The 26,539-nt window shown below is 37.3% G+C and overlaps 1 protein-coding gene across 9 annotated transcripts in view; it reads right to left on the bottom strand.

Moving 5' to 3' along the window:
- The window catches only part of Jhy (junctional cadherin complex regulator), an 82,514-nt gene that overhangs the window by 1,476 nt on the left and 54,499 nt on the right, over positions 1-26,539 (bottom strand). For 6 of the 9 annotated variants that reach the window (XM_078047192.1, XM_078047185.1, XM_078047193.1 and 3 more), the window contains 2 exons: positions 20,358-20,438; positions 19,437-19,565 (listed from right to left, as the gene is read on the bottom strand). In XM_078047192.1, the coding sequence (XP_077903318.1) occupies positions 19,437-19,565; positions 20,358-20,438 (210 nt within the window). Of the gene's footprint in view, positions 1-15,725; positions 16,158-18,308; positions 18,827-19,436; positions 19,566-20,357; positions 20,439-26,539 lie in introns of those variants that run through there. The other 3 variants (XM_078047188.1, XM_078047191.1, XM_078047190.1) reach the window with 2 other exon arrangements.

The following is a 26,539-nucleotide window of genomic DNA, read 5'->3' as shown; positions in this document are numbered from 1 at the left end:
TTTTAGGAAGGTTAAGGACAATGGCCTTAGTTATATGTTAATAGATTTATGACTGAGGTTAAAGGGGTTCTGGGCGTGCACCTGTTTGGGGACTATTGAGGTGAGGTGAAGATCTGATCGCCTTGAGCGTTATTCCTCTTTTCCCCCTGCAAGGTCTCCTATCCTGTTACTGGGTTTGCAGTCTCTTTAGATAATAAAGGGCTCGCCGGGAGAAACTGGGAACGACCACGCGTTTCCGGGAACCGTTTGTTCTCTTGTCCTCCAACGCACGCCTTCTCCCCTCCGCCCTAGGCAATTTCCTATTCCCCGTAGAAGTGAACTGGGCTAGTGACCTTTGGTTAACAGATTTCTTCTCCCCACCCCGGTTTTTCTGTTTGATTAATGGTATTGAGTCCCACCTACATGGAAAAGTTCACCGCAAATGCCATTTTATCGCTCCGAAACGCTGGAGGGAAAGGAATCTCTTGATGTTTGGAATATGAGATTTTACTAATGAATTGTGTGACAACACTGTCATACTCAATACACTTATCAAATACAGCAGCCGTGCTGGAGGCGACCTCGGCTTTCGATTTTCCTTTGGCTTCTGGTTGTATCTTTACGCATGTGAGCCCAGGAAGACTGGAAAAGAGTGACTGTGGCTGGTCGGGTTCCAATGACGAATAACAAGTATATAGACAACAGTGGGGTGAGCTTGGGTTACTTTTAATCCTAAAGATCCTTTGGGGTCTAAGTTCTATGATCCTATGAATGTGGCAATAGGCTTGAATACAAACAACAACAGTGTTATTGAGAAAACATTATATAAGGCAAAGATGAGTGCCAGAGTGAGAGATTTACCCAATCTGTATCATTTAGGAGGCAAAATTACTATTTCTAAAATATAAATGCCATATAGTGTTCTGTAATCAATCCACAAACTTGTAAATTACATATGATCAGCATTATTTTCCCCTTTCACAGATGAGGAAATTGAGGTTTGACAAGATTGAAGAATTTATCCATGAAATGTGGGCTAGCTAAGAGCCAAAAAGGGAAAAATATCTCCTCTAACCCCCTCCTTCCCTTCTTTTCTCATGCACTTCATTGTCTTCTGGTAACAATGAATCAGTTGGCATTTTGCCTCACTTCATAAGAACACTACTCTCATTTCTTTAGATCCTGTAGATGTGGCTATTAAAAGCAAATTCAGGCTTAGATATCTTCTCTCCATCTCTGTTCAGATAATGACAGGACCCTTTCTCCCCCATCCTGTGTGTGTGTGTGTGTGTGTTTTGCTAGGGAAAAACCAGGGCCTCCTGCCTGCTAGCCAGGTGCTCTACCACTGAGCCATATCCTCAGCCTGACAGTACCATTTAAAGGAAGATTTACTTATAGCAAATGCTTTACAATAAAACAAAAGACTTGGTTTGAGAGGAAATAAGTGTTTCATGAATAAGAATGTCGGGTAACCTGGAAGGGAAAGTAAATATACAAGAACGTAGAGGCAAGGGAAAAATACCAAATTCTTCTAATCCCAGGAAGAACAACCACTAATGGGATTTAAGAAGAATCTTTAAAGTGAGTAGTACTGTTGTATATTTGGGGAAGGATGTAGTGTGTGTGTGTGTGTGTGTGTGTGTGTGTGTGTGTGTGTGTGTGTGTGTGTTTAAATTAGATGATGAATACAGACTCAAAAGTACTAGGCACTAATTTTTTCCTTTTCTGGCCTTCACAAGAGACCAGGGCTTTTTCTGGGTCCATACAGAGCAGAATAAATGTATTTCTTTTTTAAAATTTTTTAAAAATTGATATATGACAGCAGAATGCATTACAATTCTTATTACACATATAGAGCACAATTTTTCATATCTCTGGTTGTATACACAGTATATTCACACCAATTCATGTCTTCATACCTGAACTTTGGATAATAATGGTTATCACATAAATGTATTTCATAACCTTTTGTTTTGAAAAAAAAAAGCAGGCAAATGGGAAACACTGTTAGCATAAACACAGCTCTGCCTGATTGGAGGCAGAATGAGTCCTGGAGCCCAGGTTTGATTCTTGAGAACTAAGAATGGGAAGATGGTTGGTCCCCTCATCCTGGTCTCTTTGTGGATGGCTGTTCCTGGCTGGAATGAGTGGGAAGGGAAGAGTACAAATTGCAACACTGGCCTTGCTAACCAAGGTATGGTTCTCTCACAAAGAAAAAACAAAAACAAAAAAACTCTGAGATTGGTGACAAATAATCCAATAGCAAACTTCTCTCAGCCCCATCTCCCCTTCTTTTTTAATATAAGGGGTTAGTGATGATGGTAGAGGATAGATACAATTTAGTCTCAATTTAATGTAACATGACAGCACTTTTTGTTTTTGGCCTTCAATGCTGATCAAAGCCTCCATAGGCTGAAAAGGTATTTTGTCTGAATTACTCAGGCTTTTGCCTCAACTCAGTTTCACTTCATGGTGAAGATCTGACAAAACTATGTTCATTACGATATATTACAGGAAGACACATAAATTTGATTTTGGAGTGACAAACGCATCTTCAAATAGCTAAAATAGGCAAGTCATCCCACATTGAATCCCAAATATAGTATTTCCCCCCCATATTTGTCACTAATGCTTTGCTTCTGATAGACTTCATTTCATAGATTCTCAGAAAGAGATTCTTGCTAATATTCCTGCACACTTAGGAACATAAGAAATGGAGTTCAGCATGGTGGCACATGCCAGTAATCTCAATGACTTGGGAGGCTGAAGCAGCGGGATTGCAAGTTCAAGGCCATCCTGAGCAACCCAGTGAGACCCTGTTTCAAAATTAGAAATAAAAAGAGCAGGCATGTAGCTCAGTAGTAGAGTGCCCCTGGGTTCAATCCCCCAGTACTACAAGGAAATTAAAAAAAAAAAAAAAGAAAAAGAAAAGGAAAGAAAAAGAAAGAACAAAAGAAATGTGTAACCTGCCCAGTATTAGCTGACAGTGACCCTAATAATTTAAATGAAATCCATGTCACCATTTCAAGAAATAGAGAGCTGACTTTTTTGGATGTATTTGATAATTAGAGATACAGGGATGTGGAGAGGCAGAGCCAGCAGAACACTTTCTGGTGCTAAGAGAATTTGTGCAATAAACATTTAGTTGAAGGAGTGACTACCTAGTCTTCCTGATTTTAATTCAATATACAGGCAAAAATAATGAGTTGATTGGAATATTTTATATTTCATATTTTTGTTTTTGTTATTTTTTCCATCACATTTTAAAGAGGATGTTGATAAGCTAAAATTCATTCAATATACAGGAATCTGGATAGTAAAGATTATGGAAAACATCAAATAAAGGACTATGAGCTTTTTAGCTTGAAATAAAAAGGCTTTGGGGGGGGGGAGGAGGGGGAGGAGGTTAGCTATGGCAGCTACATTTGAATGGCTGCAGGGCTATTAATTATCTAGGAGTATATCCAGCCATGCTAAAGATGTTATTGTGTTTCCAGGGAAGAACCTGGAATAATATTTGAGTACTTCTATAGTCCTGGTACTTTGCTATCACAACAACAGAACAGGCTAAATCCACAAAACACTAAGCACCTTTTCACTACAAATGTTTAAGCCATGGTTAGAAGACAAAACTTAAGGGACTCCCTATTACACTTTTCTCCATCATTGGAAAGTTGGGCTAGATATCCTATATGGTGTTCATTCTCTCTCTCTCTCTCTCTCTCTCTCTCTCTCTCTCTCTCTCTCTCTCTCTCTCTCTCTCTCTCTCTCTCTCTTTCAGTGCTGGTGATCAACCCAGGGTCTTGCACATACTAGGCAACTGCTCTACCACTAAGCACACTCCCTCTACCCTACATTGCATGGGTCTTCTTAACCATTAAGAGCCCAGTATTCTATTTTATTTTAGTAGGAAAGAACAGTAATTTCCAAGTTATTAAAATTATTTGTTATCTTACTATAAGATTTCAGTTCTTATATTAGTTTAAATGAATATATCCATAGCAATGAGGATTAAGAAAATAGGAAAGAAAAGAAATGACCCCTAGTCTTTTTCATTCATTAAACAATTTTCAACACCTCCTTGTAGAAAGCATGTGAAAACAAAGTGATATTCTGTTTGGTTAAGGACCAAGATATAGTCAGGAGAAATTGTTAGCATTAGAAGAGACATTTGACAAAGTCTCAGTCCTTCATTTTATACATGCAAGAAGTTAAATCTCAAATATAATGTGAGCCTTGCCAAAGTCACATAGTCAGTGGCAGAATTAAGACTAGAAGCCAGTTTTAATTATCATACTTACCAGTAACTCATGTTGTTATGATAGGTTATGGTAGGGCTGTCATCATGTCACAGGGAGAAGATTTTTCATAGTGATTTTGGGTATAAAGTGTTTAAAAATTGTAGCTGAAAATTATCTAATAAAGTCTTTGATCCACTCTTGAAAACCCTTCTGAAATAAGAGCAATCCGAAACTTGAATCAGCTCTTCTGGGAGATACTGAGTCCCTGTGACCAATTCCATTCAAGACTAAGCTGAATAACTACTTGCTGGGATGTTTCAGAAGATATTCCTGGATCCAATAGGATGAACCAGATGATTTTTAAGAGACCTTGAGTTTTGCAAGCCAATAATCCCAGCAACTTGGCAGGCTGAGGCAGGAGGATTGCAATTTTGAGGGCAGACTCAGCAATCTTAAGAAACTTAGCAAGACCCTTTCTCAAAATAAAAAATAAAAAGGGCTGGGGATGTGACTCAATTGGTTAAGTGCCCTGAGTTCAATATCTACTGAAAAAAAAAAAAAAAGGAAAGAAAGAAAAAAATTGACCTCAAGTTTCCACTTTTCATTATTCTAAAATGTTTGACTTAATCTCTCTTAATTACAAATGAGACAAATGAGAAAGACTGCCTATTGTTTGGTGAGTAGAGAATTAATACTTTTAGAGGTCAAAAGTTTAATTCCAGTGAATATTTAGGATTGAGATGAAAATTCAAAATGATTTTTGTTTTTTCTCTCCATTGTATTTTCTGGTTGCTATCCGCCCCCCCCCCCCCACATTTTATTTATTCTTTCCTTCTCAGAATTCCTAATGCACACCTCCAGACAATTTGCCTCCATGAGTCCATTCATAACAACTCCACGAGTCTTCTCATACTGCTCCCCTTGTCATATTGAAGAGCCACAGCTGGATTTGGCATCATGGCCATTGGTGAAATGGCTTGGCTTAGAGGCCTAAATTCCAATCCTGATTTTACCAGTGATAATATTACTTTTCTTTCTTGGCACTTGAAAAATGATGAGAGTACTCAATTAATCAGTTAAGAATGGTGAGGGGATGAGAGATAGCTATGAAAGTACTTATGGTGAGATCTTGGATGAAAAGAGCTAAAGGGAGATAATAAACTACACTAGAGATCAGAACATATCAATGATACAAAGTCCTTTATGTCGAACTTCACAGGACTACAGCTGTTACTATTTGTTAAGGAACAGGTGAGTCTTGTGTTCTCATCACATCATTACCAAGAGGTTATAGTGTCTCAATATTTTTTGTGATACTATAGATTGAACCCCGGGCCTCACACATGCTAGGCAAATGCTCTACAAGTGAGTTACATGTCTGACCCTTAATTTTTTTTTAATAGCTTCATCTTATTTTCTTTTTGTCATTGTCCCACTTTTTTTTTTTTTAAAGAGAGAGAGAGAAGAGAGGTAATTTTTTTTGAGAGACAGAGAGAGAGAGAATTTTTTAATATTTATTTTTTAGTTTTCGGTGGAGACAACATCTTTGTATGGGACCCGGGCCGCACGCATGCCAAGCGAGCGCGCTACTGCTTGAGCCACATCCCCAGCCCCAATTGTCCCACTTCTTGGGCTAAGAGAGGATTTGTAAGCCCTGAATGAAATAGGATCTGGAAGGTTTCACGAAAAATGTTTCATTAGGAGTACGCCTTTATCTCCCTAGTTCCTATCCTACTTACTTCCGGTCTCAGGTTTCTGTTATACCATTTTGTGACAGATATTATGTTATGATGGAAGGAATATTAAGAGTTCAAATTCATAGAGACTTTTTTTTTTTTTTTTTTTTTGGTACCAGGAATTGAACCCAAGGGTGCTTAACCACTGAGCAACATCCCCAGCCCTTTTTATGTTTTATTTTGAGACAGGGTCTTGATGAGTTGGTTAGGGCCTTGCTAAGTTGCTGAGGCTGGCTTTGAATTTGCAGTCCTCTTGTCTTGGCCTCCTGAATAGCTAGGATTACAGGTGGGTGCTACGGTACCTGGCCAGAGACCCTCTTAAGACAAAGACTCTCTTAAGTGACAAAAGAATTGCCTATGATTTCAGTCTGGAATGTGTCATGGGAAATCAAAAATTTAGGTTTTTTTCTGAAGCTTCTTAAAGAAAATTTTAGCTTTAAAAAACTCACAATTTATGAATAAATCCTTGTGACAAGAATAAGTAAAAGAACTGTTTTTTTTTTTAATATTTATTTTTTAGTTTTCATCGGACACAACATCTTTCTTTGTATGTGGTGCTGAGGATCGAACCGGGGCCACATGCATGCCAGGCGAGCGTGCTACCCTTTGGGCCACATCCCAGCCCCAGTAAAAGAACTGTTTTAAATTATTGACTTATATTATCTTTGGAGATTGGCCGAACATTTCTAACTTTTATTCTCCTCCTAGCTTCCCTGGCTACAGTTAATGGAGTAATTGGATGTACTTGTGAATATTCTAGCCAGAAGTTAAGAATGACCAGTAGTCTTCGGTCCTTACAGTGCTTGTTTGGGGATGGGAAATGAGCCACACACAATAATGGGAATAGGGATACATGGGTGGCTCTGTGAGTTTCAAATGGGAATAATTTCAAACTAAAAAGCAAAAAATGAAAACCTGTAGGCTTGTTCTGCTCTCTTTCCATTTATCCCTTTCAACTCCAAGACTCTCTATTTTTAATTAATTATTTGTTTTTTGTGGTGCTGGGTATTGAACCAAGGGCCTGTACATGCTAAGTAAGTTGCTCTACCATTGAGCTACACCCTAGTCCTCTATTTTTAATTTAGAAAATTTGGGTTTTATCATTTATCACACATTATTTAAAGAGGTCATGGTTCTATAAGAATTATTATTTTTTTTGAAAAGATCAGTCCCTATTTCCTTCCCTGTTTTCTTTATTGCAGAGGCAACCACTTTCCATACTTTCCACTTTGGGCTGATAATTTTGGTGGGTACTGGCACATTTCTAAGTGATTTCACTGAATTGCTGCTTTCTGGGATTTCTATGTTAGTAATTATCTGGTACTTCATACTATGAAAGACAAAAACTTCATTTTCTTTCTCCTTTGCTCCCTCTACACATGTGGACCCTCTCCATCTCTCCTTCCAGTGTCATTATTTCAGATGATTATTATGGTAGGCATATGTAATTTTTAGCTAAGTCAGCTAATCAATGACTTTTCTTTACTGCAAGACTTTTTGTTTTCTTTTGAATGGATATTTAGGTGTTTTTAATTTTTAATGTACTTATGATTAATTTAATCCCAAGCTCTTCACTACTTGTGTAGAACCGACTTCTAAGATATTCACATATTCATTTCATTTTCCTGAAGAAACAAAAACTGTCCCCAAACCTTATCTATTCTGCTCTGGCCTCTGTGCCAATTCATCTCTCTTTCCCATCATCCTGGGGATTCTTTTCATCTTATTTTATCCTTTTTTTCTTGGTTTACTTTTTTTTAGTAGAGCGTAGACTACCGCGTTTCCTAAGAATCGGTACCTGGGAGGTAAATATTTACAGATCACCCACATCTGGGAAAAAATCTTTAGTCTCATGCGTTGTTAGTATTTTGGCTAAGTACAGAACTCTAAGTTGGAAATCATTTATGAATACTTCTGAATAATTTTGAGTGTATCACTACTGATTTTTAGCTTCTAATTGTTATCATGAAGTCTAAAGTACTTTGATTCTTGGTGTGCTGTTTTATTTATTCATTTAATTTATCCTCTTTGGAAGCTATAGGGAACTCTCTTTGTAGCCAGTGTACTGAAATTTTACAATTATATGCCTTGCTTTCAGTCTATTTTCACACATGGTTCTGGATACTTAATAGGCCCTTTCATTGTGAAAACTCATTTTTTTTTTCAGTTTTGGGCAATTTTCTTGAATTAATTATTTGATAATTTATATCCTTCTTTTCTGTGTTTGTCCTTTATGGAACTCTTTCATTATTTAGATTATTATAATTTGGGATTTATTCTCTAAATTTCTTCTTTTCTCTTCATTTTCTCTACTTTTGTTCTGATTGCCCTTTTGCTCTGATTTCTGGGAAGGTTGCTCCCTGTTATTTCCTAATCTTACTTTTGAGCTTTTAATTTCTGCTACCATAGTTCTAATTTCTAAGATCTCTTTCATTTTCCTTGTTCTCCCCACCTCCTTTTAAAAGATATCTTGGGTAATATGCTCAGATGTTTAGAAATTCCAGTTGTCTGCTTATATTTATGTGAGAAACAAAAAAACTGACAGAAAACTAGGAGTTCAGGGGTAGGACTTATTGATTATGAGCTTTATTGTTGGGATAATATGGATGAGTTCTTTAGTTGGAGAACCTCTGAAGAGTTTTAGGTTTTTTCTTTTAGGCTGGTCAGAGTCCCCAGGGAAAATTTTTCTGACCTCCTGCCTGTGGAGTAAAGTCCCAACCTTCTTGGAGCCATGGTCTCTGTATTTGGAGCACATACATTCACTATTGCTTTAGTACAGAGCCAGTTGTCCCTCACTGTAGAGACAGTTCTGCCTTCTACAAAAGGTAGAATCATCTTTCAATGGGGCAGTGGATGGATGGGGATTGGTTGCATGGAAACTGGGGAAGAGATATAAAGGTCTGTCTGCTTTTAAACATACCTTTATCCAGTCCTCCATATAATTGGACCTGTCTCACCTCCATTCCCCTTATTTCCAGAGGTAATTGACAACATCAGTTCCTAGATCTTTTTTTTTTATTTTTTAGTTGTATGTGGACACAATATTTTTATTTTTATTTGTTTATTTTTATGTAGTGCTGAGGATCAAACCCAGGGCCTCACACTTGCGAACCAAGCGCTCTACCACTGAGCCACAACCACAACCCAGCATTTTTGGTCTTAATGTGTCTCATTGATTCTTGGTCTTCCCTTTTTCTTAGAGTTTAGTATTTTTGGAGTCTGTCAATTTTTTTTTTTTTTTTTTTTAGCAACTCATTCACCTGCCTTCCAGTTTTCAAAATTTTGTTGCTATTGCCACTCTTCCTTTTCTCCCTGTTTTTATATGTTTATGCCTTTAAAAAATGCTTTACTATAATTCCAGTGGGGTCTTGTCAAGCAAAGGAAATGTGTGTGTGTTTTGTCTACCTTATCTACCCAGAAGTCTTATGATTTGAATTTGATGTTATTTTATTTTGTCATTTATAGTAAGCAATGGAAGTATAGTTCTGATGAAGATGTTGATCTTTTACTTTGATATTTCTTTTATGAAATTGAATTGATTGAGGTACAGGGGAATTTCATTATCACCAGAACAGACTAAAAGCAGGGGAAATAAGAAAAGACTTCACCTTCTGGTGACAGGGTAAGGACAGGAGGCAGAGCTATCAAGACTCTTAGAAGTGATTTTTGATAGTTGTCTGGATGGCACAAAATGAAGTATAGGTTAATTTTGGAGGATTTGCCACCAAGGACAGAATACATATGGGGTCCAATTACTTGGCACAGAGATTTTCAATGGTTTTATTCAGTGTGTTCTCTACTTTTCTCCGTCTACAGGAAGGAAGAACAGAATAGCCTTTCCTACCTCATGGTAAGTGATGCAGTACCAATGGCTTGGGAGCAGGGTTGAGGGCATTGGAAATTGTCCGTCCTTAAATATCTTTGTCTGTGGAAGGTCCTCAAGAGTTCTGCAGAATGTTCTTAGAAATTTCAAGCTGAGGGAATTTATGTTATAGTAAACCTTCTATATTTGGGGATTTTATATCTGTGGACTCAACCAATTTCTTATTGAAAATATTTGATCTCTACAAATATTGCATCTGTATAGAACATGTAAGCCTTTGTTTTCTTGTCACTATTCCCTAAATAACACGGTATAACAACATTCACACAGCATTTACATTGTATTAGGGAGATATATGTATAGATAAACTAAAATGATTTAAAGTATATGGAAGGATGTGTGTGTTGCAGCTTGGATGCAAGTATGTCATTTTATATAAGGACTTGAATATCCATGAATTTTGTTATTGGCTTGGGGGGGTCCTAGAACCAATCTCCTTTGGATTCTGAAGGGTGACTATATTTAATTTTTCTTAGGCTCAGATTAATTTGAAACCTAGATACCTAACTAACTGAAAAGAGGAGAGAAACAGAAAGGATAAATGGAAAGCAATACAGACACAGATGTATAGACACACAGACACACACAGACACACAGAAAGCAATACAGACACAGATGTATAGACACACAGACACACACAGACACACAGACACACAGACACACCCCCCCCCACACACACACATACACACAGGCTCCTGAAGAGAATGCAGCAAATAGGGCAGGCAGAATTGGAAGGTGACCAATTAAGACATTAAGTGTTTTGTGACACATGGACGCATCTGTATTTTGCCCTGATAACAAGACCATCAGCTCATTTTCAGAGGGCTGCTGCCTTCTTCAGCTCAATCCTCAGATCAAAGCAAAACTGTCTGCTTGCATTTTTCAATCAGAATGGAGATGCTAATTTATACTCCTTAATGTGTGATGGTAAGAGACCCCTTCAATTAACTGAATTCTATAGCCAGGAAAATAAAAGGTATACAAAGAGGTGCAGGCTGGAAGAGCCGAAATTCTCATTAAATCAAAAGGTCCAGTATTCATTACCTCATGCATCTGATGCTAAACACTAAATATGGGGATCATCAAAGGAGATTTAATGGGTTAAATTGAGAATATAATCTAATTAAAATATTAGACATGGCTAAATAGTTCTTTGATATTCATCTAAAGCTTTCATTAAAAATAGGTGCTTGAGGTTTGTGACATAGGAGATTACCAATTTTAAGTAGAGACAACAAATTTAGGGACCTCATGTGCACTACTTCAAAGTGTCACCATTGTGTGGAAGCAGGGGCAATGGGAAAAGACTCCAGTGCCAGGTGACAGGGTGGGGATATGAGGCAAGGCCAGTTGGGCTTCAGTATACTAATTTTGAAAGATGTCTGCATGTCAAAAAATAGAGTATAAGATTAAATTGAGAGATGAATTTGCCACTGAGGAAAGAGTATGTGTGGGGTCCAAATTATTTAGCCCAGAGATCATTGGTGATTTCATTTGATGTCCTCTACATTCTTCTGTGTAGTCAGTTTCCCAAAGGATGATTGATCATGTTTTCTGGGTTTTAAATTTTGGACAGTTATTTTCCCTATTGCTACATTCACACCACAGTTATACTTAATGTTAAACATCGATTGCAAAACTTGGGGACCTCAGTGACAGAGGTTATCCCAAGAAATCAGGTTAGCAGCCCCAATATTAGGGTCATTCTCCCTGAGATGCCAGTTCAGTAAGAGTATTTATAAAATCTTATCAGAAATATGCAAGGATTCACTAAATACATTTGCCTGGAATGCTCACATCATCATAATCCTCTCAACCTGTTAGAGCTATTTAATAGCAGAAGACCATTTATTCAGCTTATTGAAAATTAATTACTTACATTACATAGGTTTGCAAGGGGAAAATGGAAAAGGAATGGAGAGGCAGCTAGGGAGATAAACCCTGTCCACCAAATTCTTTTTTTCCTCTCTTCATAGTTTCCAAAGAGCCCCTCTATTGCAGGGTAGAGAGAGCTGGGGAAAAAAAAAATCTGTTCATTTAGCATCTTGCTTCCTTTTGTAAGGCATTGTTTTCATAACATTTTGGGAAGGTCCAGCTTCCCAGTTATTTTACTGAGCCAAAATTAAGTAACCAAACATGAAAAATGTGAATGCTTCAGACTGGCGAGTAATTTAGAGAATTAAAAATGTCATCAAAAAATCTTTTGCTAAAAAAATTAAAAAATAAAAAAGCTTTCCATCGACAGATATCTATTTACTTAGGAAATTGAAACAGTTTGTATTTTCTCTGTTCCTTTATGAGAAAAGAGGTGTGACTTTGCTTAATGAAGCTGGCAGGTGAGTAGAAACAAATACTGTACTTAGTCTAGAAGCAGGAGGGTGAGGGGACAATTCTGAATATCAGATTTTCAGCTACTCTGAGACCTTACCTACTTCAGTATATTTAAAAAGTGGAATATCTAAATATATTTATTAGAATGCACATTTCACCTTTATAGTGTGGAAATATTATTTTGTCTGATAATATAAACAATTTTGTATAATTATTGATATAGGTAGAGTGAGCACTATGTATAATCAAAATCCACAGTGATTCAAATTTTTCATTTTGTGCTACTCTCTCCAATTCTTTTCTTATTGGAGAAACAATGGAAGAGGCAAATGGTGTGTTGGTATATCTTTTTGTCTCTCTGTTTTTTTACCTATTGACGATAGAAATTATGAAAATATAGTTAACATTAAGGAGCAGAAGCCCTGTAGTTATTCTGTGAGTACTTGAGAGTTGGATGAAATATGTATTTTTCAAGTCTTACTCTATTAGGTAAAAAAGAATCTTAAAAAAGACATATTTAGGAGAGCGACCCTGATTTTTCCTTAAGAACTTTCCAAATGCTACTTCGAATAATATGTTTTGAAGCACATCTTGGAAGAGAATTAGCTAAACTTGTCCTGATATCTGTAGACTATCACCCAAATTCAATTCATTTTCTGCTATTTTTCAATAGGTAATTAGAAAAGAATCCCCCCTGAGTTGATCTAGTCTGCTATTGTAGGCCATTTGCTATCAACTCAAAGTTCTCAATTAGCTCCAGTGTTGTTATAATTACTGAACGTGTTTTCAAACAACTCCCAGTTAATAACTGTTGGGATGAAGAGTCATTTTCTCACTATAGACTAGACTGTGCACGCTCCTGCTTGCTGTGATGTTTTGACAATGATTCATTAACCAATAATAAGGCCCCAATTGGAACCATTAGGCATCAGTGCCTTTGCTAGGCTTACCTTTTATTTTGTTCCTCAATATTGTCTTTTCTTGACTTGTTTTCTGGATAACTCCCAAGAGACTCCTTATGATACAAAACAATATCAAGAAGACAGCTGTCATTAAATTCAGCTACTTGTAAAAAAAAGCTCTCTTTAAGAGGATGCTCTTGTTGGAAACTCAAGATGGAAAAACACCATAAAAAAAGGAGACTGTAATAAGAGAGAATACATGGCTTACAGGGCCTTTATTTCTACCAGCTCATAGAGATTAGGCATAATTATACCATGTCTTTCAATGGCATATATAACATCTGGTCAAATACAGGCCCTCCCTCATTATGTCACTCAAGTTTGAAGTTCCTTGCTTTCTAATAGGCATATTGTTCTTATTTTCTTGAGTATCTGAAACAGATAGGCTGTAAAATTGATCATGGGTCCACTTGTGTTTATAATAGATGAATATTGTTGTCATCAGTACGATTTTAAAAAGGAGCAAAAAAGTATTCGTCATTCACTGTTTGTGGAAAATCTCTATCCTAGCCTTAGGATCTTGGTAGCTTAGCAACATTCTGCTGGGTCTTACTATTGTGAGATGACTTGGGGCCAAACAAAGAGCCATTTGATGGCTCTTTCATTTCAACCTGAAACGTACAGCAAATATGTTTTATTTCTTTAGCAAAGTCATTTTAAATTCCACTTGGCACTGTATAAAGAATTCTGATTTTCTAGAGTCTTATGTACTGGACGGTAATGACTGACCTTGGGGGCAAGGATCCTGTGAAATGTTTTGACATCAACTAAATCACTTCACCTGCTCCGGCAAAGTACTGGGTTTTGACAGTATGTGTGAAAGTGTTGGAAGGATTTAACCATAAGTCTATTAACAGAAATATGGTGATGGGAAATTTTTGAAATGTTTTAGAAAGAAAATGAAACAGTGTCTCTCTTACTGGTCAACATCCAAGTGTGAGTTGCTCTTTATGTCTGTTATAACTTTATCAATGTGGTAAGGAAATTAACAGACTGTACATATTAAAAAATTATTGGGATTTGGGGTTGTGGCTCCGTAGTAGAGCACTTGCCTAGTACTTGTGAGGCAATCCTCAGCACCACATAAAAAAATAAATAGAAAAGGGGTATTGTGTTCATCTACAACTAAAAAAAAAATTATAAAAATAATCAGATACACAGTAATGAATAGTTCAACAACTGAACTCAATGGAAATTCAGACCCCAAACTGAAATTCATACCAACTCCAAGCTCCTTGACCACACAGAGAAACAAGAACATCTTTCCACAGATGAACAGTCAAACAGCACCATTTGTGGTGCTGTAAGACAGGGCATTGAGACCTGACTACTCTCTTAATACCTTCATTATGACTGATGGATTTCAGAGGTGCTGAACCTTTTCTGATCTCCACATTTCCTCTTCTGAAAAAGTGGCAGTTGAACAAGACAGACTCTTTCCAGGATCCAGGTTCTTTCAAGTTATTTGAATAGATAATGAAATATTTAAATATCTTACCCTGTCCCTTCAATTATGAAAATAGGAAACTGTCTCTATATGCATCCTTTTATCTTCCAAATTAAGTTTAAATTTAAAGCCATTTAGGGAAAAAATAATGTTCTAGTCTTCACCATGTACCTTGAAGGGGCCTCTTTACAAATAAATCTTAGCAGAAGTTTGGGCTATGATTTTCCTGAACTAATTCCTCATATATGTTGATATTTTCCAAATACCATTGAAAGATGACTCATGAATTTTCTCTTTATATACTTGTTATCATTACAGACTCTAAACTCTAACTGCTTCCAGTCTGAAGAAAAAGTTACATATAGACACATCATGATATATATATATATATATATATATATATATATATATATATATATATATATATATATGATACAATAAGGAAGTGAACTTCCAAAGCCAGTTCTTATGTAAAGATGTTTGACCTAAATTTGTGTTAAAATTATCCATTTATGAATATGCAATGCCCATCTAATATGAAAAAGAAGGTAAAAAATTAAAACTGCTAGTAACTAAGACTGGGAATTTTTATAATGCTTCCAAAGATAAAATAAGTTAAAATATTTATTCATATTTATATTCAGTAGTAAACTATGAAATGCTTTTGTCTTATCTAATATTATTAACAATGTGAAAATATACATTTGATAATATTTTAAGATATTTTTGATGGCAAGATGCCCATCAAATTTATGTACTCGGAACAAGTGGCTTTGACAAAGTGTGTCTGAATTGGCATTTCTGGATTCAGTGGAGGATTTGTAACTAATATCTTGATGCTCTGTTAGAATGACATTGAATTTGTTCTATTTTAGTAGGCACATCCAGATGTACCTTCATTTTATTTTTTTCAATTTTATATGCTCTCCTTTGCTAAACTTAGAGATTTGAGTAATATTTTTGAAATGTTACCTCAAAATTTACTAGTGATTGGTCCAATTGAGTTCATTTTAGGAGAAACTGAAGTGTTTATGCTTTTCCTATCAGGTAGGTAAGAGATACACAAGTGGATGTATTTATTTCTGGGTAACAACAAGGTTTTCATTATTCTAAGTAAGAACAGGTGTAGTTTACAAAATCAAAAGATCCAATGTAAACCAAAAGCTTTATTTTCTATTTATCAGTCCAAATTCTAATTGATTTGAAAATAAATAATTAAAACATGGCACCATAATCTGACTGGGGCCCTACTAAATCTGTATAAAGCAGATATGGACTGCAGGAACGTGATAGGTTACTGTGCTCAATTTGTGTTACAATTAAGAGTTTCTCTCCTTCACATCTTTTCTCCAATTGTTTTTGGCTTCTACCAAATGTTGTCTATACAATGTGAAGGACTTTGAAAGCAGCCACAGCCTGTTTTTCCCTTTCGTGTCTACTCTGCAGTATTTCCAGCAGTGAAATTTCAGGTAAACTTTCTTTTCTTCGCTCATATGTTGGATTTTTGCTTTCCTTTGATGATTGATCAGTCAGATTTGATGATTTGGGTTTGGGGATGGTCTTAGCATATTCCAAAGCCTAAAAGCATAAAGATAAAATTTTACTTAAAATGAGAAATAAATAAGTCCTAGATTTCTTAAATTGAAGGCAGTTTTATGAAATGTTTATTTATAACATAAGTAGAGATGATTGCCACAATATGGGTGGAAATCGAAATCAAATGGAAAACACAAACAAGGCAAGTTTAAACACCCATTTTAAACAAAATAAATTAGCCACAAAACATTATGGTATGGGCATAAACCGAGGAGTGGGATAGCTAGGTCAAGTGGTGGTTCTATTCCAAGTTTTCCAAGGAATCTCCATACTGCTTTACAGGTTGGTTGCACCAGTTTGCAGTCCCACCAACAATGTATGAGTGTGCCTTTTTCCCCACATCCGCACCAACACTTATTATTGTTTGTAATAGCTGCCATTCTGACTGGAGTGACATGAAATCTAAAGAGTAGTTTTGATTTGCATTTCTCTAATTGATAGAGATGTTGAACATTTTTTCATATATTTGTTGATCAGGTGTATCTCTTCTTTTATGAAGTGTCTGTTCATTTCCTTAGCCCATTTATTGACTGGATTTTTTTTGGTGTTAAAGATTTTTGAGTTCTTTATATATCCTAGAGATTAGTGTTCTATCTGACTTGCATGAGGCAAAAAAATGATTTTTTTTGCCACATGCAAATCAGATAGAACACTAATCTCTAGGATATTGATTCCCCAAATGTAGGCTCTCTATTCACCTCACTGATTGTTTCTTTTGCTGAGAAGAAGCTTTTTTAGTTTGAATCCATCCCATTTATTGATTCTTGATTTTATTTCTTAAGCTATGAGTTAAGGAAGTCAGGGCCTAATCTGACACGATAGAGATTTGGGCCTACTTTTTCTTCTATTAGGTGCAGGGTCTCTATTCTAATTCCTAGGTCCTTGATCCACTTTACACTTTGAGTTTTGTGCATGGTGAATGTTGAGGGTCACAGACAAGTCAAGATGGCGCCTGGCACTTTGCCAGAGGGAGTAGTTTGTGAAGTAACGCCAGCGAGCCCTTGAGATGTGGAGATTCCTTAATGACTGACTGCTGTATCTAGTTTATGTTAATTAAGTTAAGCTGTGTGTAATTAGTTGGGTATATATACTTCTCTGTCCCGTAATAAAGCGGCTCCTGCTGTATCAACCTTCACAAGTTCCTTGCCACACCCCTGCCCCCCCCCCGCCCCCCCCTCCCCGTTATTTTGCCCAGCCAGACTGCGGCAGGTGAGAGATAGAGGTTTAATTTCATTTTGTTGCATATGGATTTCCAGTTCTCCCATTTGTTGAAGAGGCTATCTTTTTTTCCAATATATGTTTTTGGCGCATTTTGTCTAGTATGAGATAAATGTATTTATGTGGGTTTGTTTCTGTGTTCTGTATTCTGTACCATTGGTCTACAAGTCTCTTTTGGTGCCGATACCATGCTGTTTTTGTTACTATTGCTCTGTAGTATAGTTTAAGATCTGGTATAGTGATGCCACCTGCTTCATTCTTCTTGCTAAGGATTGCTTTGGCTATTCTGGATCTCTTATTTTTCCAGATGCATTTCTTGATTGCTTTCTCTAGTACTGTATGAAGTCATGCATAGTATGACTCTACTTTGTGTACAACCAGAAACATGAAAAATTGTACTCTGTTGTGTACTATGAATTGAAATGCATTCTGCTGTCATATATAACAAATTAGAATCAATGAATCAATCAATAAAACATTATAGTGTGGGGTAAAAAGTTGGATAATGATGCATACAGCTATTGTGTCTTCTGGAAGTTTTCTTCACAAAACTGAGTCTCAAGGGTTTGAAAATAGGTCTCTCATGTGTTGGATCTACTTAGTCTCTGGCAATCTTATTAAAATCTAGCTTATGGTATGGTTATATTATCAGAATTTTGTACCTAAGGAGAACTAGTTATAGCTTGAGACTAAAGATATCACTATAGCTGATGTAAAACTGAGCCTCCTTTATTAGACCCATTATTCTTATTCCTAGATTCTTAGAACTCTGAAAAGCATTAGAAAATGATTTTTTAATTTACTATATCTATAGAAATCTAGATGCTGGAAAAAAATGCAGTCTTTTTTTTCAGTGCTGTCAGTTCTGACCAATGTTATGATAAAAATGAGACTACTAAATATGATTTCTAAATCTGACTTTGTATCACTTTTGTATTTTAATTAGAGTTCATGCTGAAATGTGAAAGAATAGGTCCTATGAGGGGGAAAACATTCTAAAACACAGAAAAAAGTTCATACTTCTCATGTATGTGGGTGAAATATACAGGAATTTCTAATTATAGATTTGTTGCCTTGAAGCTCTTCATGAAAATATGACAGATTGGAGAAAAAAGAAGTGGCACCATGGAAACTCAGTCGAGAGGACTGAGGTCTTCAAGGTCTGAGGAAGAAGGCAAAAATAGAAAATACCCTGGTCTGTGAAAGAGAACAGGAAGTCCACATTCCTGGAGGCTTCACAAGATCACTTGGCTCTCTTGCAAAGGGTGCCTGTCCTTCCTGGGAAGGGGCCCATCAACTGAGGTACAGACCTGTCCTGGGGAGCTCTGTGACTCCACAGCACAATTTATTCAAACCACGACTCCTGGTTGGATGACAGCTGAGAGGGAGAACATTCTGTATTTCTTGAAATCATTTTTTCTCCCTAGAGGAACCTGTATATTACAATCCATATAGAAGAGTGCAGGAAAATGAACGTGAAAAAAACAATGAATGATTTTTCTTTGACACATGAGAATTAAGAGACACTAATTCCTTTGGAGCTTATTTCAATAATAGAGAATGAAACTGACAATTAGGATTCCAAGTTTCTTCTAAGAAATCACCTTATTAATTTTTATGTGTGACAAACTTCAAATACTATACTTGGAAGGAAAGATGTGGAGACAATGAACTTAAGAAAATAAAAAGGTTAACCTTACAGCATTGAGTGTGAGTGCATACACATTTGTGTGTGTGTGTGTGTGTGTGTGCGTGTATGTGTACACATGCATAGACTTTATTGCTATCACATCAATATCTACAGATGATGGGTAGCAGGAATGGCAGCTGCTAAAATGCATCTGTGTGCCAAATTACATGGGCTGGGGTTGTAGCTCAATGGTAGAGCACTTGCACGTGCAAGGCCCTGGGTTCGATTAAATAAAATGAAGGTATTGTGTCCAACTATAACTGAAAAATAAATATTTTTTTTAAAAAAAAGTAACAAAAGCTTCCTTTTAATTTGGATTGAAAAAAATAAATGTCTTGATGAGAATTTCTTACCTTCTGCCGAGGAATGGCTGATTTATTTTCAGTTTTTGCTGTTTGTGGTTTGGACAGAACAGACAGTGTCTTCATGTTGTATTCCTGTACTTGTTTTGCATATTCTTTTTGCTGTATTAATTTTTGCATCTGTTCAGAGAGACAGGGTTGTGATGAATCACAGATCCTGATGACCCTCTATGCTCTCTATTTAGAGTGACACTAGTTTAAGTGAGCTGGGCATATTCAATTGGCAGCACAGGAGACATGGGATTGCCACATGCAAGGTGATGGCAGTGACCTGGTTAAGCTAATGTTTCTCCTAGAGAGCCTCTGTGATGAGGAACATCACTGCGATAGCTCACTCAGTGTTCCCTTAACAGAGGCTAAATCACATTCAGTCCCTTCTTTGTTGCATTTACCCAATTTATTTTCATTTTTGCTTCCAACTTTGAACTATACTCTCTTTTTATGCCTGAGTGCAACTGCAGTTAAAGCACATTAAATGAAGATCTCCTTTCACTAGAGAAAAGAGAATAAAATGGATGCACTTCTCAGGGGCCAGGGAAGTTGTACCTAAGTGTCTTCTCTGTAGCCACTTTTCAAAATTATCCAGATAACTCTTTCTGGAAAGACCAACAACCATATAACACAAACATTCCCTTTCCCATACATGCATGTGTCCTGCTTCTCTGTGCAGACCTTCCAAACAAACGGAAGGGCAGGGGTGCATAAAACAATGCTGGGTGAGTAGTGTTTTCATATGATAGTAAAAAGTGTGTCTGGGCTTCTCTTTCATTACCTGGGCTGTTTCTGAAGGGACTGTATTCAATGTCAGGCATTGCATAGGGGCTCGATTCTGGGGATCATCTCGATGCAGTTTGGTGAAAAGACAGATGGGTGAAGTCAGGCCTGAAAAAAACTTACGTACAACTCACTCACTTTTTCTCTGACAGATTCCAAGTCAGGTCCCAGGCCTCCAAGCTTCACATCTCTTTTTTGATAACCTTTCAGCTTGGAACTCTAAAAACAACACAGAAACAGTTTCTTTTAAGAACTTGGGCTCTTCTCAGCAATAAGAGGCACATAAAGGAAGAAGGAAAGGGAAGAATAGACGCCTGTGTGGATGGGGACATTTCTTGGTAACTTTTTCCATTTTAATGGTAGTAAGTTGGTAATAGTCTCTTAGGGAATTTGTAGCTGGTTAGCTAACATGTTATGACTTATCCACTTTTATAATAAAGAAAACTAAAATTCTGAAAATCATAAATAAAAAATTTCAAGTTTGTTGTTATTATTTTGATACTGGGGATAGACCCAGGAGCACTTCACGACTGGCACTTTACTATACCCCTTTTTGTTTTTGATTTTGAGATAGGGTCTTACAAAGTTGCTGAGGTTGGCGTCAAGCCTGCAGTCCTCCTGTCTCAGCCTCCTGAGTTGCTGCGATAACAGGTGTGTGCCACTGTGTCTGGTTGTTTGTTATTAATGATTTTAAGACAACATATACTTTACTGCTTTGCCACTGCTGCTATTCCTATGCTGTCAAGTCTTGGGCAGTTTGCTAAGCCAAATGACTTCCCTGGACGAGGCAATCTAAGCACATCAGATGAGCACATTGCTTCAAAAAAGAGGGAACCTGTTCAATGAATTTACAGTACTGCATGTTATGGATAAGGTAGAAGAGAAGCAAAGAAAGTAGAAACTTTAAAATTTTACTATTGATTGTTGGGGAAAAAAAGATAGTTTTAAGGAAAAAACCAACTATAATCAATTCATAATACTCAAAAGAAAGTTAGCATTTAAGAGTCTTGGTGAGGACCACTTAGAAATTCATTCTGTTCAGTCAGTATGATTTTGGATATTTTGAAGGACACACAGAATTTTACACTGTAACTCCTATTAGTATTACATACCCGAGAGGACTGAGCAACAGAGTCAGGCAATTATTAGATTCTGAGCACAATAGTAGGCAGGAAAAGCCCCAGTGTTCTCTGGACCACAGGGAAGATGAAGATATTCTCCCGAACTGCAGCTTTCAACACTGAAGTTTAGATTTGCTACTTCCCCTTGTGGGGAAACCAAATCCTTTTATTTTTCAGTTCATTAATTAATTTGGTTTCCTTTCTGGGAGGGGCAGGAAAAACAATACCAAAGAGATGGTTTGTTTGACAGGGATGATTTTAGGTTCATATAAATTTGTGCTTGGAATGGAGAAAAAAATAACCATCTCAAAGAGGACATGTTCTGTGCTGACTGGGCATGATGTCAGTATCAGGCACAGCATCTTCATAAAACTTGGATGTTCCTATTGATTATGACATGAAATCCTACGATAGACAATTTATCTAGTGAGCCCTTTTCTAAAATAGAATCTGGAAAAGATAGTTAAAATGCCAGAAAAACATTTTACCATATGAGATATAATTTCTCCATAAAACTCAACAATCTTAAGAAGAAACTGATGTAAACTTGTGGTACCAACCTTTATAAAAAGGTGTCCTACTCACAGTGATCTAGTGTTCACCCCAGATGCATTTCGATTAGCTTCTTCATCACCTCCTCCCATTTTAGAGACTCAAACGCCAAATATGGTTGTGCCTCATTATCCAAGCGGGGACAGTTCCAGAACATTTCACAGATAAGAAAATCCAAGGATACTCAAGTATCTTATATGAGGTGGTAGAGTGTTTGGATATAACCTATATATGTCCTCTTGTGTACTTTCATTTCTAAGTTTGCTTATAATACCTAACACAATGTAAATGCTAGGTATAGATCTGTTATATTATATGTATGGTTTAGGGAATGACAAGAAAACAAAGTCTGTACATGTGCAGTACAGATGTGATTTTTAAAAAGATATTTTCAACCAGTGTTGAAAGGATATTTCAAAATCATAAATCTTCTTTAAGAGAAGCCACTCCCAAGCAAAACCACTATGGTTGCTTCCTGTCTATTTTATCCTTCTGTACTTTTATGAAATTGTCCACACGTGCTGGGTGTGGTGGTGTTCAATAATCCCAGTGACTCAGGAGGCTGAGGCAGGAGGATTGCAAGTTCAGGACCAGCCTTCACAACATAGGGAGACCCTGTCTGGAAAAAAATATTTAAAAAAGGGCTGGGGATGTATCTCAATGGTAAAGTGCTTCTAGGCTCAATCCCTAGTACCAAAATAAAGTAAAATAAAATTGTTACTTTTCCTTTAAGCATTTCAGCATTACACTGTATTTTCCACTAAATGGTCTTCAAAAATGAGACTTTTAGGCATGATATTCTATAGTCTAGTTATAGTTAATTGTTTAACTATTTCTCTAGACACTGAACATTTATAATGCCCTGAGGTTTGTGGGATACTCTATTTCTTTGAGTAAATTAATATAATTGTAATTATTAAGATAAAATGAACATGTTTAAGGCCATGGGTAGCATTTCCATTAGCAATGGAGTAGTAAGATAGCTGTTTTTGTCAAAACCTTGATTATAATGGGTATTATTACACTTAAAAACCTTTAGTAATTTTTAATAGGTCAGTGAACTCAGAAAATTAATATACTTGCATCTGTGAATTTGTTCTTCTCACATATGCCCTCTGCATCATTGTTTTGTAATCACTAAATCACTATTTGCCAGAGTCAACCAATAATGAAAAGGAAGAGGAAAAAATCCCACTCATCTCCAAGTCATAAATCCAATTTGTCCAAAGATGATGAGAAAGAAATGATCAGTGCCCAGAAATCTCATCCTTAGTCTGAATCAGCTTAACTTTTAATCATTCCACTGACTCACAAAAGACACATTGTGAAGCATGAATAATTGCTCACTGACCTCCAGCCACAGTTCTAACTATCACCTCAAATAACATCTTAGTTAGCAGAGAAAACCAGGGCCCAGCACTGCACATACATATCACATGGAGGGAGAGCGTGTGGCCCAAACGGGTCATCCCCCAGTGCCGTCGATCCCTTTACAGGACCAAGTGCCCTTAGCAAAGGAACAATTCTCAAGGGACCACGGTGGCTCCTCCTAGCGAAGCTTGTTCTGGGTGACTGGCAATGAAAATCCTGGATTTGCTTCAGTTTGGCGCAAGTAATCTTGAACTGGTTCTCAGCACTGTGATTCTGTTTGATCTCTCTTCATCTAAGTCTTTTTTAACAGCTTTATTGAGAAACAATTCACATACCACAAAATCCACCCATTTGAATTTGTACAATTCAATGGTTTTTAGTTTGTTCACCAAGATGTGTGAAACATCACCACAATCCAATTTTAGAACAGTTTCATCACCTTAAAGAGAAACTCTTGTACCCAACAGCACTCACTCCCTATCCCCTCCCCCTCTACTCCTAGGCAACCACTAATCTACTTTCTGTCTCTTCAAAAGTCTGTAATAGAAAATAATCCCCAGAATTCACTTTGATTTACCTCTCCTTGGCTTTTACAAGACTAAAAGGTCATAGTAGCACAATGCCAAAATAATCAACATCATCATCATCATCCAGCACTGATAACCCCATTAAGTCTCTGAACATAGGGGGACAAATTAGGAAATACAGGCATGCTCTCAACAAACCCTTGACTGCAGCTAGTCTTTGCATAAGACACACAGCTGACTTGGGCCCACTCCTGCCCTATCCCTTGAACTGTGTGGCTTCAGCAGATAGTGGCAAAGGGCTTTTCTGATAGAAGGTTTCTACCAGTAATTAATTGCAATTCTTCTCAAGCCAGACCAGTGTTTTTTTTTTTTTTTTTTTTTTTTTTTTTTTTTTTTACTGAAAACTCAGAATACACTGAGCCTGAATTGAGAATGACATTGACTGTTTCATGAGGACTTGTTTTAACTCTGAAATATACCTGCTGTGAGGGACACTGCAGGGTTATTCTCCAGAAAATTCCTTGGATGTGTAAGTGTGAGAAAGTTACTGAAAAACAGGACAAAAGACAATGCCTCAAATACTCGGTAACAGCAAGTGAAGGAAATTTGCTCTGTGGTTGCTAAACTTAATCCAAATAAACCTCTTCTTTGAAGCAGTTAAGCAGCAATGCCCAGATTGTCTGTGACAACAAACTCATGAGTTAATTACTGCAGCTCAACAGTCAGCTGCTGGAGACCGCTGTAAGCAGTTATTTTGTGGTGGGCTGTAACACTGCACGTATATTTTTATACTGTTTGTCATCCTTTGCACAATGTTAATCTCTTAGTGGCTGAGGTCTGTGTTGAATGGTGGGGACAATGGCTGGTATGCACAAGTCAGCCACAACCGATCTGCCAGAAGAAGGAGGGGGCTTGGGCCTATTATCTTTACAAATCCTCAAATTTTTAATGTGATTCAGGGTGATTCCCTTGGAAACCACGAGATTTGATGTGACTAATAAATGGGCATGACCTGGATAATGATTCCTCCTGTCTGGTGCCCTGGCTACCTGCTGTCCTATACAAATAGCTCAGTTCTAAGTCATTTTAGTTTCTGGGATAGCTTAAAGCACAAAGAGAGCTTCTGTGTATTTGTCAGATGCAGGTTGAAGGTGTTGACTGAGAAAAATGGATACATAGGGATTGTAAAATTCTGAACAGAAAGCAGGAAGGGAGGGATGATTTTCCCAGTTGGAAAGAGTGTTTGGGAAGCAATAACTGGAAATTCTCCTTCCTCTTTCCTACCTTACCATGCTTTTAGATTTCTGATGATGCACACTATTACCAAGGTACTTCTTCTACCTTTTCTCAGTAAAACATGAATTCAAATTAGAGAAGGAGGAAGAAACAAGAAACTAACATTTGGCTGATGTCTATTCTTTGCTAGGAAATAAATTTTTAAAATACTATTTTACTTAACCACTCCAAATCTACTAAAAGAAAAAGTAATTCTGATTATGTATATGAGGAATTGGGGGCTCAAGTAAATGAGTCACTTGCCTGAATCCCAGGGTATTAGGTAATAGGGCTGAGACAGGGTGGCAATGACTAAGTCTATGACTGCCACTAAGTTCTCTCACTGAAAACTGAGTTTAAAAATGCATCTTCAACAACAGCCCGAAGCTGGACTTTGAACGGACAGGGAAAGCAGTCTGCTGAGGTAGAGTGTTTGAGCTGCACTTTAGGCCCTGGTAATCTATGGCTCTGGAGGAAACAGGCTACCTTCACCTTGACTGCGTGTTGGTTCCAACCCTCTAAATGCTTTTCCCCATAGAAATAATAATATGATGATGTCCAGCTTCCTAGTCTGGTCTAAAAAAACTACAGGAATAATTGAACACAGTACTAATTGTACCTTTGAACCTAACTACTAAGCAATGACATTTCTGTGGGAAAAGAGTGACTGCAGTGCCAGAAACACATGTCTCCTTATTTATAGTGTAACTGAGGATTCTCCTAACTTTAAACTAGCTTCAAACTGGGGATTCTCCAGCTCCGTGCCTGGGCAGGGACTGTGGACCCCAGAAAAGCAGAGGATATGGGGGGATGGAGTTAAGACAGGGCATTTGAAGAGCCTCCGAGTGTGGGTGTGTGAAGGAGCTGGGCTGAGCACCCTAGCGCTGTGAGTGAGCTGAAGACCTGGATGGAGAACAGAGAGGTTGCAAGGCAGGAGCTGCAGGTGTGAGCTGGGTCATCCCCCAGTAGCAAGCCATCCTCCCCTTCTTCTCTAATAATATGACTGCTGTTCACTTTCAATCAGCATCCCCTTTTTCTCTTTGAGACCACTCCTTTTCTTTTTCTCGGAGAAGTCCACGTCATAGCTCTGTTGACTTCAAAATCCTGTAACTTCTCTATACATCTTGTAGCTGCCCTGTGCACCATAATCTGAGAGATTTTTTGTACAATACAAATCTGACCATGCTTAAAGTTCCTCAATGGTCCCACTATGGCCTACAGAATAAGGCCCTTCTTTGAATGAACAACAGAATCCTCTAAGACTTGCCCCTAAGTCTCTGCCTGCATCTCTCCACACCCCGTGCTTCTCAGCTTCAGTCACAGCAACCGAAGTGCCTCTACCTTCCTGACATGCGCCATGCTGTCACAGCCCAAGGAGCTGTGACACTGTGGAGTCTGCCCCGGCTGAAATTCTCTTTAGTCTTTCTTCTGTGCCAGCTCTTGACATCTTGTAAGACTCAGCTTGCAATTATCC

This window comes from Ictidomys tridecemlineatus, chromosome 4 (assembly GCF_052094955.1).
Source record: "Ictidomys tridecemlineatus isolate mIctTri1 chromosome 4, mIctTri1.hap1, whole genome shotgun sequence".
Lineage (NCBI taxonomy): Eukaryota > Metazoa > Chordata > Mammalia > Rodentia > Sciuridae > Ictidomys > Ictidomys tridecemlineatus.
This window is presented reverse-complemented; position numbering and strand designations above follow the sequence as displayed.